This window comes from Schistocerca piceifrons, chromosome 7 (assembly GCF_021461385.2).
Source record: "Schistocerca piceifrons isolate TAMUIC-IGC-003096 chromosome 7, iqSchPice1.1, whole genome shotgun sequence".
Lineage (NCBI taxonomy): Eukaryota > Metazoa > Arthropoda > Insecta > Orthoptera > Acrididae > Schistocerca > Schistocerca piceifrons.
The window spans coordinates 61,167,337-61,183,186 of record NC_060144.1 but is presented as its reverse complement, the minus strand read 5'-3'; the positions used below and the strand labels follow the sequence as shown (position 1 = coordinate 61,183,186).

Sequence of the window (15,850 nt, the reverse complement as noted above, 5' to 3'; positions counted from 1 at the left end):
CTCCGATGAACACTCACCATCGAGGACAACGTACTGGGTTCTATTACTTACGAATTCTTCGAACCACTCACATATTTGGGAACCAATCCCATATGCTCGTATCTTAGTTAGGAGTCTGCAGTGGGGTACCGAGTCAAATGCTTTCCGGAAGTCAAGGAATATGGCATCCGTCTTAGTTCCCTTGAGTTTTCTCGGAATTGCCAGGTAAGTATACCTTACTACGTGCACATTAAGTTGTGTTAATGGTCTACTAAAGGTGTACAAAGTCTGGAGTAAATCCGTGATCCCAACGTCGCGGCCTCCCGTTGTTAGTAACACAAGGTTTGAAACTTCCTGGCAGATTAAAACTGTGTGCCCGACCGAGACTCGAACTCGGGACCTTTGCCTTTCGCGAGCAAGCGCTCTACCATCTGACCTACCGAAGCACGACTCACGCCCGGTACTCACAGCTTTACTTCTGCCAGTCTCCTACCTTCCAAACTTTACAGAAGGTCTCCTGCAAAGGTCCCGAGTTCGAGTCTCGGTCGGGCACACAGTTTTAATCTGCCAGGAAGTTTCATATCAGCGCACACTCCGCTGCAGAGTGAAAATCTCATTCTGAACACAAGGTTTTTCCACATAAAATGTCATTCACGTACTATTTTCTAAATTTCTGCAAAATCAGTTCAAAGCTGATTTTGGTAAGAAATTACAAAAATAAATCACGATCAATTTGCTTTTAGAACAGCTGTTTTACGTACATAATTTCAGACTAATCGTAATTGGAAAGAGGCTAATTTCCAATTGCCTATCAAAGTCGTTGGGTCCAAACGATACATATCGAACGTGCGATCGGAAATCGATCATGCGACTCCGGTGGCGGGCGTTATGAGTATGTTTACATTGGTCACTACAGCAACGACAAAATAAGAGCGTTACAAAAATACTTGTAATTGCAAAGGAGACGACTTACCTTATTCGACGTCGGTATTGTCACGAGATAGTCCATTACCGTGTTCTGGATGGATAATTTGGAAGAATCGAATCGTGTATTCTTCTTGATACTCCTTCGTTTTCCGCACTGACGCAATGAGATTGTAACGGTATTTCAGCATCGAAACTGTTCTTAAAAGTTAACACACTTTGCACCACCACAGTCTACACAGTCCCTTCTTTCCTCGTCCGGTAGTACTCCATATTTGCGACAAAAAGTCGAACAACTTTCTACGCTTGCTAAACATGGAATTAGATTCTTCCACGTGAGAGAAGAAACGTCAAGAACGCCAGACATTCCACTGACTAACGACATAAATCGTCTGGGTTTCCCTAGCAACTCACAACTAATTTAAAGCAAGTAAGGGAACGACGAAAAGCAGACAAAATGACGATCAAAAATAACTGAACACAACGTCCGCCACCGGAGTCGCACGATCGATTTCAGATCGCACGTTCGATATGTATCGTTTGGATCGAAAGACTTCGATAGCAGAATATAACGTTCGATTATCGAATGTGCGCTAACAGTACCTGAAAGTGACAGACAAACGTGAGGGATTTTATCGTGGCACCAAGCAACGTCGCAGCAACGTGTTGTCCGTGTCTCTTTGCGTGTGGTTTTTAGTTTTAAACTGACAAAACTGATGCGAGTGCGGCTCCCAGTGGGGACCGGCAGAGCTCTTACGTAGCGACTGGTCCTCCTGCAGCAGCCAGCTGTCCGAATCCACCAGGAAGCCGTGTTGCATGAGGACGGGCTCCCCCGGCGCGCTGCAGTTCTTGCCGAGCGGGATGCGGAACAACTTGAGGATGTAGCCGCTCTGGCTGACCACCTCGTGCCGCTCCACCGTGTAGCCACGCTTCTCGATCAGTCCGGGCTGCACAAAGAGAAATGGAAACCAAATTGCACACTCGGTGCTAAGATTTGGAACAGAAGTGATCCAGCTCATACAATCGCACGAAACAGGTGTCTCAACTGTATAAATGGCCATGTCTTCCGAAAAACCAAGAAGTACACTGCTTGCCATTAAAATTTCTACACCACGAAGATGACGTGCTACAGTCGCGAAATTTAACCGACAGCAAGAAGATGCTGTGATATGCAAATGATTAGCTTTCCAGAGCATTCACACATGGTTGGCGCCGGTGGCGACACCTACAACGTGCTGAAATGAGGAAAGTTTCCTATCGATTTCTCATACATGCAGTTGACCGGCGTTACCTGGTGAAACGTTGTTGTGATGCCTCGTGTATGGAGGAGAAATGCGTACCATCACGTTTCCGACTTTGATAAAGGTCGGATTGTAGCCTATCGGATTGCGGTTTATCGTATCTCGACATTGCAGCTGGCGTTAGTCGAGATCCAATGACAGTTAGCAGAATATGGAATCGGTGGGTTCAGGAGGGTAATACGGAACGCCGTGCTGGATCCCAACGGCCTCGTATCACTAGCAGTCGAGATGACAGGCATCTTATCCGCAAGGCTGTAATGGATCGTGCTGCCACGTCTCGATCCTTGAGTCAACATATGGGGACGTTTGCAAGACGAAAACCATCTGCACGAACAGTTCGACGACGTTTGCAGCACCATGGACTATCAGCTCGGAGACCATAGCTGCGGTTACCCTTGACGCTGCATCACAGAAAGGAGCGCCTGCGATGGTGTATTCAACGACGAACCTGGGTGCACGAATCGCAAACATCATTTTTCCGGATGAATCCTGGTTTTGTTTACGGCACCATGATGGTCGCATCCGTGTTTGGCGACATCGTGGTGAACGCACATTGGAAGCGTGTATTCGTCATCGCCATACTGGCGTGTCACCCGGAGTGATGGTATGGGGTGCCATTGGTTACACGTCTCTGTGACCTCTTTTTCGTATTAACGGCACTTTGAACTGTGGACGTTACATTTCAGATGTGTTAAGACTCGTGGCTCTACGCTTCATTCGATCCCTGCGAAATCCTACATTTCAGCAGGATATTGCACGACCGCATGTTGCAGGTCCTTTACTGGCCTTTCTGGATACAGAAAATGTTCGACTGCTGGTCTGGCCAGCACATTCTCCAGATCTCTCACGAATTGAAAACTTCCGGTCAATGGTGGCCGAGCAACTGGCTCTTCACAATACGGCAGTCACTACTCTTGATGAACTGTGGTATCGCGTTGAAGCAGCATGGGCAGCTGTACCTGTACACGCCATCCAAGATCTGTTTGTTTCAATGCCCAGGCGTATCAAGGCCGCTATTACGGCCAGAGATGGTTGTTCTGGGTACTGATTTCTCAGGATCTATGCATCCAAATTGCGTGAAAATGTAATCACATGTCAGTTCTAGTATAATATAACTGTCCAATGAATACCCGTTTATCATCTGCATTTCTACTAGGTGTAGCAATTTTAATGGGCAGTAGTGTATAAACTACACGAATTTTACATGACGTTTCCTCGAACGAATCACTTCCTTCTTTAAAAAGACGCTTAATTTTTCTCTTCGTCCATTACCTTTTTAGCTCCGTAATGTGCCTTTCTGTCATCAGATATAGGCGCTAGAGCAGAGGTGCTTTATCCAAGAAGCATAGCTTTGCGACCGAACTGAAGAGTCCGTAGCAAACACAACGCGCCACGGAAAGGAATACTCTGACGTAAAAGTAATTTTGGGCAGACCCAAAGGAAGTGCTACAGGTGGCCCATAGTAAATAGTAAGCTTTCAGTTGGCCACCGCGCTAACATTAGGTGTGCTCGACGCATCTGCCACTTCCAATCGGGCTGTATATTACGCCATTCAGTGTAGCGTGGAATTTGACCAGTGCAGGTGCGTACTGAGGCAGTGGACGAGTTGTGTCGTGCTGGGTGTTGCCTTGATGGAGCCACCATTTCCGTGTTTTAGTCAGAGATACGGTACCCAGATGAGCAAAACAATGGTGTGAAACGGGCTCTATAATCAGTGAGAAGCATAACAGACCTGAAATGACAGTTCGAACGCAGGAATATATCTGACAATTTTGTGCAGCTCTGCATCGAAGTTCGAAGCCTGCTGCTATTGGTGGGCCATCGACATTGGACAAAAGCGAAACGGGGAGATTTATTCATTTATTTATTTATTTCTCAACCTGATGCCTGTTATTACAGCCAGTCGTACATTGTGTGATTTTACATGTTGTACTATACAAATTCAGTTTTACGCTAGCGATAAAAAAAATGTCTCAAAATTACGTCCAGCGAGTACATCCGGCAAAAAAAGGATGTTAAACATCTGGCAAAACTGTAACCACATGTCAGGTAACTACCTCTATCAGCACATTGCAGTTGTGTAGTACAGTTGATGCAGTTGGTAGAGTGTTAGGGTAGCATGCAGTAGGTCGACGGGTCGATCCTGCGTTAAGGCATATGCTTTCTATTTGGTAAATGTAGTCCAGGCGGTAAGAAATGATGTATATTACAGTATGAAGTGTCAGAATGAAATCAGCAAATAATAATAAAAAAAATACGGCCACACCAGAATGGAACCCTTGACTTCCTGCTTGCTAACCCAAAACTCTATCCGTTGCACCAGCTACACAGCACAATTAATATGTGCTGACAGAGATAGTTACCATACATGTGGTTCCAGTGTTGCCAGATTGCCACTCTCTAACGTTCTTTTTTCTGCCGGATTTACTCGCTGGACGAAATTTTGTGACACATTTTTTTTAGAGCTGGCATGCGAGGAATCGCGCTGCGAAACCCGAGTGCGCGATTTCGCCTCACCCTGTATATGCACAGTTTTGTATAAACTTGTTGCTAACTTAGATAATGATAATAAGTAAGATATATAATAGATTTTGATGTATTTAAAAAAAATTAAAAGTGTATTTAATGGAAGAAACAACAGATGGCAACTTGACTTAGGTGCTATATGACAGTTCTTCCCTTTGTGTCTTCTGATTGATTTACAAATGTTATTGTCACCTGCTTGGCAAAATTATGAGCCAGTCACATGAGATGCAGCGAAAGAAGAAGAAATCTCACACCTTCAGATAGCGTTACTTCCTATGAAATGGTATAACAAACAGCTACGCAGAGAGTTATAATTTCATATTGATTCGATTTAGTGTTGTAGAACCTTCACTTACTTTCGCTATGTTTGAATGTTTATCTTTCTTCATTTCCTGTGCGTGATACTGCATCCGATTCCGTGTCTGCGTTAGTGTCTGTGTCGTTTACTGTGTATTGCTGACCTGTCCGATGTGGAGCCTGTCTTATTCTAGCGTATGGCCTCTCCCGCTTGTATGCCGCATGTAGTGTTCGCGATACTTCATCTGTGGTGTTGTTTGTAGAGTTCCACTAATCTTGCCTGCGTATTAACTGCCCTGTGTTCTGGTTTCCTAAACTCGGTCTTGTGTGTCCAAGAACATCGCAGATAAGCACTGTGTGTTCATGTGTGCCATTCTCACCACAGGCGCAAGTGTAAGCCTGTTTCAAGCCAAACCTGTGGAGATGCACAGGATACGGGCCACGGCCCGTGAGAAAGTGCACCATGCCGCGTGCTGGATTTATAATCAGAAGGGGCTTCTTCGACATTGTATTTCTCGCACACAGCGGCCACGTGTTCACATCTGTGATGGCGGGAAGCCATGTAGCCTCAAGCCGCCCTCTCTGTTGAAGTTAATGTTATTTTTGACGACCATTCCCCTTCTCTTGCTCCTCCCGCCTCGCTTCTCTCCAATGACGGTGGTCCACCAATAGCAGCAGGAAGAATTTTAACCAGTAACTCTTCTCCAACATAATTAATGTGACCGATTTTTTATCTGCCAAGGTTGTCATTTTTTTTCCAAACAGTACTGCTCCCTACAAAGCAGATCCCTTAGGCAGCTGCACACCGACTTAGTCGTTGTTCCCAGTCGTGGTAGAAGCGCTGAAAGGCTTCGACTGGTAGGACCTTAAACATGAAGGTGGCATTTTTTTTTAATGTTCTCCAGCAACCCGAAATGATGCCCTTTAAAGACATTCTTCAATTTCTGGAAAAGCAGAAAGTCACAAGGAATCGGGTCAAGTGAATAGGGGGCTGTAGAATAAGAGGAATGCCTGTTGAGGTCAAAAATTATGTGGTGAAAGTGACCGTGTGATACGGGGCGTTGACACGATGTAACATCGACTTGTCTGCAATTTCCAGTCTCATTCAATTTTTTCTCAGCGTCTCAGGGACATCTTTGTACAGTACTTGGTTGAAAGTTTATCCTGCAAGAATAAATTCATCATGCATAGTATACCTACCGTGTAACAAGCAAATCAGCATTGTTTTGATCTTTGGTGTGCTTATTCAAGCTTTCTTCTGTCGGGGAGAAGTCTCAGTGTGCCACTCCTCGTTTTTCCGCTTCATCAGGATCCTATTAAAAAATCCTGGATTCATCACCTGTGATCGCAAGACTGAACCATTGATGCTCATGGGCAATAATCCTCTCAACAAGAGCAATACACACATAGATTGTCCATACACTCGCTCCATTGTGAGGTTTTTCGGCACCATACTGGGACAATCCTCTCGCATGTGCGAATCTTCGGTCAACATTTGATGTATGGGGAAAGTGGCTTAGTTTGGGTCAACGGAAGCGTGCGATTTCACCCTTCTGCTTTGACCCGTGCCGTAAGGGTGTTGTGGTGTGTGACGTGTTTTTGGGACGGCCGACCTACTTTGCAGCGCGGAAATTTGTTGGTGGTAAGTAATTGTTTTTTTATGTCTGTTTTTCTCGAGTTGTAATGGTTTGTGTATTAAATGTGTTTTAATTTACGTAGGGGTGTTTGACTTCTGAATTTTTGAGGTGTTGTGGTTTTGTTTTTTGGTAGGTGTGTGTGTTGGTTTTTTCTTATCAATACTTATTGTTGACCTACATAGACCAAGGGGAATGACCGATTCCATTTTTGTGGCTTTATATGTAGGTATTGGTGTTTTGGTATCGTCAGCTGTGGCCAAGGCAGATGTCTGATTGCAGTTTTGGTACTCTCTGTAGGCGTTGGTGTTTTGGTTTCGTCAGCTGTGCTGTCAAAGCAGAAAGGTGGAATCGGACGCTTCCGTTGACCCCTAAGTTTAAAAGGTTGTTCAAATTTAACACGTCACTTATCATCTTTATTATTAGACGATGTTCTGATCTCACAAGAGCGCGCACATGTTCGACGTTTCGTCTGTTTTTGAAACTGAAGGTCTCCCTGAGCGAACCACGCGGATCAGAGAAGTGGTTAGCACACTGGACTCGCATTCGAGAGGACGACGGTTCAAACCCGTGTACGGCCAACCTGATTTAGGTTTCCCGCGATTTACCTAAATCGCTTCAGGCAAATGGCAGGATGATTTCTTCGACAGGACACGGCTGCTTTTCTTCTCCATCCTCCCCCAATCCAAGCTTCTACTCCGATGACCTCGTTGTCGATGGGACGTTAAACACCAATCTCCTCTTTCCGCTCCCCGAGTGAGATTCACTTTCAATGACTTGTCGGCCTTCCAAAAAGATTTGTGACAGCGAAAAACTTGTGCTCTTGATAGGGCATGTTCCCTATAGGTCTGTTTCAACTTATCAAAAATCACACTCGTGGATTCACCAACTTTCACACGAACCGTGATGGCATAGCGTTTCTCTAAATCCCGCTGTTCCATTTCCTTTATACACGACGAAAACACAGCATCACTGATGTGATCTGAAAAATCAAGTGATGGCTGAACGAAGATGAAATTTAGGCTGAGCATCTGGAACGGATGAACACACTGGTCTACACATGTGGAACAAAACAGCGTTGCCAGGTCGCTAGCCGTGTTGTCAGTCTCGTTACTTTTCTCCCGCACCTCAGAAGCGTGGGAAAAATCCCTATATATCCAATGACGATAGCCTACCAGTGGCAACCAAAGGAATTTTACCCGATACTCCCATTCTGAGAAAGCGATACTGGTCTCTGACAGTTCCTGCAGAACGTTCATCTTGTCTTCAAGTCGCTGAGACGGAAACAGTGGCTGATAGATAGACAGTGGTTAGTCTTCAAGACAGAACAGTGAATAGAATTTTCGTGTACGGGCAGAGACTGGCTGCTTTGGGATTTAACTGCGTATGATTAGTTTGGATCTGTTCTTCGAATAGTGCATCAAGACAAAAGATTACCTTTCTTCCGACTTTAGTTCAGAAAACATTATTCAGTTTTTGATCATGGAACTGTAATCAACGCAGGACAGAAAGGCTGAACCTGCATCTTACCATTACTCTAGTCAATGTTATCAAAGTTGGGTAATACATTCTACTATTCACTATTCTTTGTTTATTTCATTGTGTGTGTGCTGGCCCAGAAACCAAGCATTCGTCTTACCAGGACACCTCTGTTAGACTTTTTCAGCGCCGGCGAGATTCACATCAAAGTGGAATCCCCCAGCCCACAACAGGATACAGAGTTAATAGTGTCTTGGTTGATACAGTCATAACGTTTAAATGACTGAGCGTAGCGTTGCAAAGCGATTTGAAATGGAACGAATCTGTGCGGATTATGGTAGGAAAGGCGAATCGTCGAGTTCACATTACTGGGAGAAATTTAGGAAAGTGAGCATCTGTAGATACTTCCTGTGAGTTAGTATGGGCAGAGGTCACTGTTGGCAACCGGAATAAATTAATAACTGGGTCCTTTTACCGACCTCCCACTTCATATGATACAGTTCCTGAAAGGTCCAAAGAAAACTTGAGTTTGATTTCAGACACGTACCCGACTCATACGATTATAAATGGTGGTCGCTTTAATTCGCCCACGACATGTTGGCGAAAACACATGTTTAATTCTGGAGGTACGCAAAAAACATCATCCGAAATTGTACTAAACTCATTCTCTGAAAATTATTTCGAGCAGTTAGTTCATGAGCCCACGAGATTGGTAAACGGTTGTGAAAACACACTTGACCTCCTAGCAACAAATAAACAAATCATCCTGCGTTGATAATGAGCATCAAAACAGATACAGGGATGAATGAACATAGGGTTGTCGTAGAGAGATTGAATATTGTAACCCCCAAATCCTCAAAAAAAAAAAATTACCGATTCAAAAAAGCAGATAAAAATTCACTTGACCCCTTCCTGAGAGACCTTCTCCACTCATTCCAAATTAATAATATAAGTGCAGACCAGATGTGGCTTGAATTCAGAGAGATAGTATCGACAGCAATTGAGAGATTTATTCCAAATAAATTAACAAACGACAGGGATGATACTCCTTGGTACACAAAACGGCTCAGAACACTGTTGCAGAAACAACGAAACAAACATGCCGAATTTAAACAGGCGCAAAATCCCTAAGATTGGCGATCTTTTACAGAATCTCCAAATTTAGCGCAGACTTCAACGCGAGATGCTTATAACAGTTCCCACATCGAAACTTTGAATTTTCTGCCAGGTTTGGAGACAAAGAGATTCTGGTCGTATGTGAAGTATGTTAGCGGCAAGAAAGGATCAATGCCTTCCCTGCGTGATAGCAATGGAGATACTGTCAAAGAGCTGCTAAATCAGAGTTACTAAACACAGCCTTCCGAAATGCCTTCACAAAAGAAGATGAAGTAAATACTCCAGAATTCGAATCAAGAACAGCTGCCAACATGAGTAACGTAGAAGTAAATATCCTCGGAGTTGTGAAGCAACTTAAATCACTTAATAAAAGCAAGTCTTCTGTTCCAGACTGTATATCAATTACGTTCCTTTCAGAGTATGCTGATGCATTAGCTCCATACTTGATAATCATATACAATCGTTCGCTAGACGAAAGATCCGTACCCAAAGTTTGGAAAGTTGCACAGGTCACACCAATATTCAAGAAAGGTGGTAGGAGTAATCCACCTAATTACAGGCCCATATCATTAAGGTAGATATGCAGCAGGATTCTGGAACACATATTGTGTTCGAACAGTATGAATTAGCTCGACGAAAACGGTCTATTGACACACAGTCAACATGGGTTTAGAAAACATCGTTCTTGTGAATCACGACTAGCTCTTTATTCGCATGAAGTGTTGAGTGCTATTGACATGGGATTTCAGATCGATTCCGTATTTATGGATTTCTAGAAGGCTTTTGACACTGTACCACAGGTACAGGGTGTTACCAAAAGGTACGGCCAGACTTTCAGGAAACATTCCTCACGCACAAATAAAGAAAAGATGTTATGTGGACGTGTTAGAGCTCATTTTAGTTTCGTCAGTATGTACTGTACTTCCTCGATTCACCCCCAGTTCGCCCAATTGAAGGAAGGTAATGTTGACTTTGGTGCTTGTGTTGACATGCGACTCATTGCTCTACAGTACTAGCATAAAGCGCCGACCGAAGTGGCCGTGCGGTTAAAGACGCTGCAGTCTGGAACCGCAAGACCGCTACGGTCGCAGGTTCGAATCCTACCTCGGGCATGGATGTTTGTGATGTCCTTAGGTTAGTTAGGTTTAACTAGTTCTAAGTTCTAGGGGACTAATGACCTCAGCAGTTGAGTCCCATAGTGCTCAGAGCCATTTGAACCATTTTTGAACTAGCATAAAGCACATCAGTACGTAGCATCAACGGGTTAGTGTTCATCACGAACGTGGTTTTGCAGTCAGTGCAATGTTTACAAATGCGGAGTTGGCAGATGCCTATTTGATGTATGGATTAGCACGGGGTAATAGCCGTGGCGCGGTACGTTTGTATCGAGACAGATTTCCAGAACGAAGGTGTCCCGACAGAAAGACGATCGAAGCAATTGATCGGCGTCTTAGGGAGCACGGAACATTCCAGCCTGTGACTCGCGACTGGGGAAGACCTAGAACGACGAGGACACCTGCAATGGACGAGGAAATTCTTCGTGCATTTGACGATCCTTAATGTCAGCGTCAGAAAAGTTGCTGCTGTACAAGGTAAAGTTAACCACGTCACTGTATGGAGAGTACTACTGGAGAACCAGTTGTTTCCGTACCATGTACAGCGTGGGCAGGCACTATCAGCAGCTGATTGGCCTCGACGGGTACACTTCTGCGAATGGTTCGTCCAACAATGTGTCAATCCTCATTTCAGTGCAAATGTTCTCTTTACGGATGAGGCTTCATTCCAACGTGATCAAATTGTAAATTTTCACAATCAACATGTGTGGGCTGACGATAATCCGCACGCAATTGTGCAATAACGTCATCAACACAGATTTCTGTGAACGTTTGGGCAGGCATTGTTGGTGATGTCTTGATTGGGCCTCATGTTCTTCCACCTACACTGAATGGAGCACGTTATCATGATTTCATACGGGATACTCTACCTGTGCCGCTAGAACATGTGCCTTTACAAGTACGACACATGTGGTTCATGCACGATGGAGCTCCTGCACATTTCACTCGAAGTGTTCGTACGCTTTTCAACAACAGATTCGGTGACCGATGGATTGGTAGAGGCGCACCAATTCCATAGCCTCCACGCTCTCCTGACCTCAACCCTCTTGAATTTCATTCATGGGGGCATTTGAAAGCTTTTGTCTACGCAACCCCGGTACCAAATATAGAGACTCTTCGTGCTCATATTGTGGACGGCTGTGATACAATACGCCTTTCTCCAGGGCTGCATCAGCGCATCAGGGATTCCATGCGGCGGAGGGTGGATGCATGTAACCTCCCTAACGGAGGACATTTTGAACATTTCCTGCAACAAAGTGTTTGAAGTCACGCTGGTACGTTCTGTTGCTGTGTTTTTCCATTCCATGATTAATGTGATTTGAAGAGAAGTAATAAAATGAGCTCTAACATGGAAAGTAAGCGTTTCCGGACACATGTCCACATAACATATTTTCTTTCTTTGTGCGTAAGGAATGTTTCCTGAAAGCTTGGCCGTACCTTTTTGTAACACCCTGTAGTGAAATTGCGTGCTTATGGAATATCGTCTGAGTTATGTTACTCGATATGTGACTTCCTGTCAGAGAGATCACAGTTCGTAGTAACTGACGGAAAGTCATCGAGTAAAACAGAAGTGATTTCTGGCGTTCCCCTAGGTAGTGTTACAGGCCCTTTGCTATTCCTTATCTATGTAAACTATTTGGGAGACAATCTGAGCAGCCGTCTTAGGTTGGTTGCAGATGACGCTGTCGTTTATCGACTAATAAAGTCATCAGAAGATCAAAACAAACGGCAAAACGATTTAGAAAAGACTTCTGAATGGTGCGAAAATTGGCAGTTGACCCTAAATATAGAAAAGTGTGAGGTCATCCACATGAGTGCTAAAAGGAATCCGTTAAATTTCGGTTACACGACAAATCAGTCAAATGTAAAGGCCGTAAATTGAACTAAATACCTAGAAATTACAATTACGAACAACTTAATTTGGAAGGAACACATACAAAATTTGTGGGGAAGGCTAACCAGAGACTGCGTTTTATTGGCAGAACACTTAGAGAATGTAACAGATCTACTAAGGAGACTGCCTACACTGCGCTTGTCAGTCCTCTTTTAGAATACTGCTGCGCGATGTGGGATCCTTACCAGATAGGACTGACGGATTACATCGAAGGCAGCACGTTTTATATTATCGCGAAATATGGGAGAGAGAGAGAGTCACTGAAATGATAAAGGATTTGAGCTGGACACCATTAAAAGAAAGGCGTTTTTCGTTGTGACGGAATCTTCTCACGAAATTCGAATAATCAACTTTCTCCTCCGAACGCGAAAATACTTTGTTGATACCGACCTACATAGGGAGAAACAAACACCACTATAAAATAAGTAAAATCAGAGCTCGTACGGAAAGATAAGCTGTTCGTCCTTTCCACGTTTTACGAGATTGGAATAATAAAGAGTTGTGAAAGTAGTTCGAGGAACCCTCTTCCAGGCACTTAAATGTGATTTGTAGAGTATCCATGTAGATGTAGATGTAGATATAGATGTGTAAGAGATCACAGATAAGATGCTAGTGCGATCTGTTCTTGAGTACTGCAAGAGTGTTTGCGATCCATACCAGATCTGATTAAAGGAAGACATCGAAGCAGTTCAGAAGCCGGCTATCAGAGCTGTTACCGGTAGGTGTGAAAAACATTTAAGTGTTATGAAGATACTTCGGAGAATCAAACGGAAATCCCTGGTGGCGGCAAGGCGTATTCTTTCCGAGGAACACTATTGAGAAAATTTGCAGAACCGGCATTTGAATCTGATTGCGGAAGAATTTTACTGCCTCCAACGTAGACTGCGTAAGCACCACGAAGATAAGATACGAGAAATTAGGGTTGGTACGGAAGCATATCGGCAGTCGTTTTTCCCTCGTTCTATTTGCGAGTGGAACAGGAAAGAAAATGACTACGTATGCAGATGTAGATGCTGATGTATGGTCATACGAGGGAAAAAAGTGTTTTCCGGCAAAAGTTATCTAACGAGTGAGTAATAAGTAAAGAGCCATGTTTGAAAATAATGCGAAAGAGGACTCATTAAACAGTAAGATGTTGAAAAAAGCGAAAGAAACACATAGGTAGAAAGGATGCTGAAGGTTGTACTGTCTGAAATGTGAATATTCGAAATATAAGATTTACATATGAATTAATTTAAATGGGTTTCGACCATAGATACATGCATTTTCTGATGTAAATTTTGGCGAAAGAAAGGTCACAGTTCAGTCAATAAGTTTGAGTAATTAGTTACGTAAAGATTTTAAAGGTGGCTGCCTGAACGTGGTATTAGAATCATTATTGCTTGCTTCCGTCTTGCAGTTTTAAGTATAAGGCAGATTGCTTTTCAATTCGCAGTAAATTTCATAATAGATCGAAATCAGGTTAACTTCTTCAGAGCTTTGCGACTGGAAGAACCTGGACATAATATTTCTTTGAGAGGATTTAGTAAGGTGAGCTACAAACATCTCTTTTCCTCTTCCTGCAAAAAGAAACTTTTTTATTGGAGGATTTAATCACGGTCTGAAAACAATACTGAAGATAGGCACCGTTACATTTAAGGCAGTGCCTTCTGTAATACTGGATGAAATATACGTGCGGGCACCTGCTTCACCAGTTATTTAGTAGTTAGTACTCGATTGCCTTAATTGTGCAACAACAATCCAGTTATAGCTCACGCGATTCGGATTAGAAAGACAGTGACAATAATTTCGTTATTTGGCCAAGTAATAACAATGCGAATGCTCTGCTGAGTAGTAGGGTAAAGCTTTTATGTTCACTGAGGACTGCTGCGAAGGCAAAAGTTACGGTCTCTTTCGCAGCCAAGGTATGCAGACCGCAGGTACAGGGTCCGATATCGCGCGTAGGGTCTAGTGATGAGGAACTGTGGCAGTACTTTGCTCATTTAAGCAGTATTAACATATGTAACAACCAACCAACTAGACTCTAAATATCAGTCGTGTTATGACTGATAATTAAGAAATTGTTGCGACTGTACGCAATTTGTCACCTCACATAAGAGCACAAATTTATTTTTGTAAAATCTTGAGGGATCGGTCTCGTCATCCCTTCTGTCAGTCTGCTCCTTCCCCCCCCCCCCCCCCTCTGCTCCTCTCATCCCACACCCTCTCAGCCCATCTCCTCTTCCCCCATCTCTCTGTTCATCTCCCCCTTTTCCACTCCATCTACTCCTTCCGCATCTTTCTGACCATCTCGTCATCCCTCCTCTCTCTGCCTACCTCCTCCAATCACCACACTCTGTCCATGTCCTCCTCCTCCACTCCCTGTCCATATTCCTATTCCTCTTTTCTCTCCTCTCTCTGTCCATCTCCTGCTCTTTTCTCTCTGTTCATCGCCTCCTCCCTGCTCTCTTTGTCCACCTACTCTGTCCCTGTCCCCCACGCTTTGTCTGTATCCTCCTTCCCCCGTCTCCACAACTGTGCCTCCCCTTCCCCCCCCCCCCCCCCCCCCAGTTTCTCTGGTCATTTCTCTGCCCATCTGCCCATGTTCTAAAATTCTACAACAGATCGACGTCAGATATATAGGTCTATAGTTTTGCGCATCTGCTCGACGACCCTTCTTGAAGACTGGGACTACCTGTGCCCTTTTCCAATCATTTGGAACTTTCCGTTCGTCTAGAGACTTGCAGTACACGGCTGTTAGAAGGGGGGCAAGTTCTTTCGCGTACTCTGTGTAGAATCGAATTGGTACCCCGTCAGGTCCAGTGGAATTTCCTCTGTTGAGTGATTCCAGTTGCTTTTCTATTCCTTGGGCACTTATTTCGATGTCAGCCATTTTTTCGTTTGTGCGAGGATTTAGAGAAGGAATTGCAGTGCGGTCTTCCTCTGTGAAACAGCTTTGGAAAAAGGTGTTTAGTATTTCAGCTTTACGCGTGTCATCCTCTCTTTCAATGCCATCACCATCCCGGAGTGTCTGGATATGCTCTTTCGAGCCACTTACTAATTTAGCGTAAGACCAGAACTTCCTAGGATTTTCTGTCAAGTCGATACATAGAATTTTACTTTCTAATTCACTGAACACTTCACGCATAGCCCTCCTTACGCTAGCCGGCCGGTGTGGCCTAGCGGTTCTAGGCGCTTCAGTCTGGAACCGCGCGACCGCTACGGTCGCAAGTTCGAATCCTGCCTTGGGCAAGGATGTGTGTGATGTCCTTAGGTTAGTTAGGTTTAAGTACATCTAAGTTCCAGGGAACTGATGACCTCAGATGTTAAGTTCCACAGTGCTCAGAGCCATTTGAACCTCCTTAAGCTAACATCGTTTAGCTTCTGTTTGTCTGAGAGGTTTTGGCTGCGTTTAAACTTGCAGTGAAGCTCTATTTGCTTTCGCAGTAGTTTCCTAACTTTGTTGTTGAACCACGGTAGGTTTTTCCCGTCCCTCACAGTTTTACTCGGCACGTACCTGTCTAAAACGCATTTTACAATTGCCTTGAACTTTTTCCACAAACACTCAACATTGTCAGTGTCGGAACAGAAATTTGTGTTTTGATC

At 44.0% G+C, this 15,850-nt stretch overlaps 1 protein-coding gene across 1 annotated transcript in view; it reads right to left on the bottom strand.

The window, feature by feature from the left end:
* LOC124805250 (lipase 3-like) overlaps window positions 1–15,850 on the bottom strand; it is a 146,806-nt gene that overhangs the window by 116,178 nt on the left and 14,778 nt on the right. Inside the window, exon 2 of the mRNA XM_047265762.1 lies at window positions 1,661–1,850. Within this exon, the coding sequence (XP_047121718.1) occupies window positions 1,661–1,850 (190 nt within the window). The remainder of the gene's footprint in view (window positions 1–1,660; window positions 1,851–15,850) is intronic.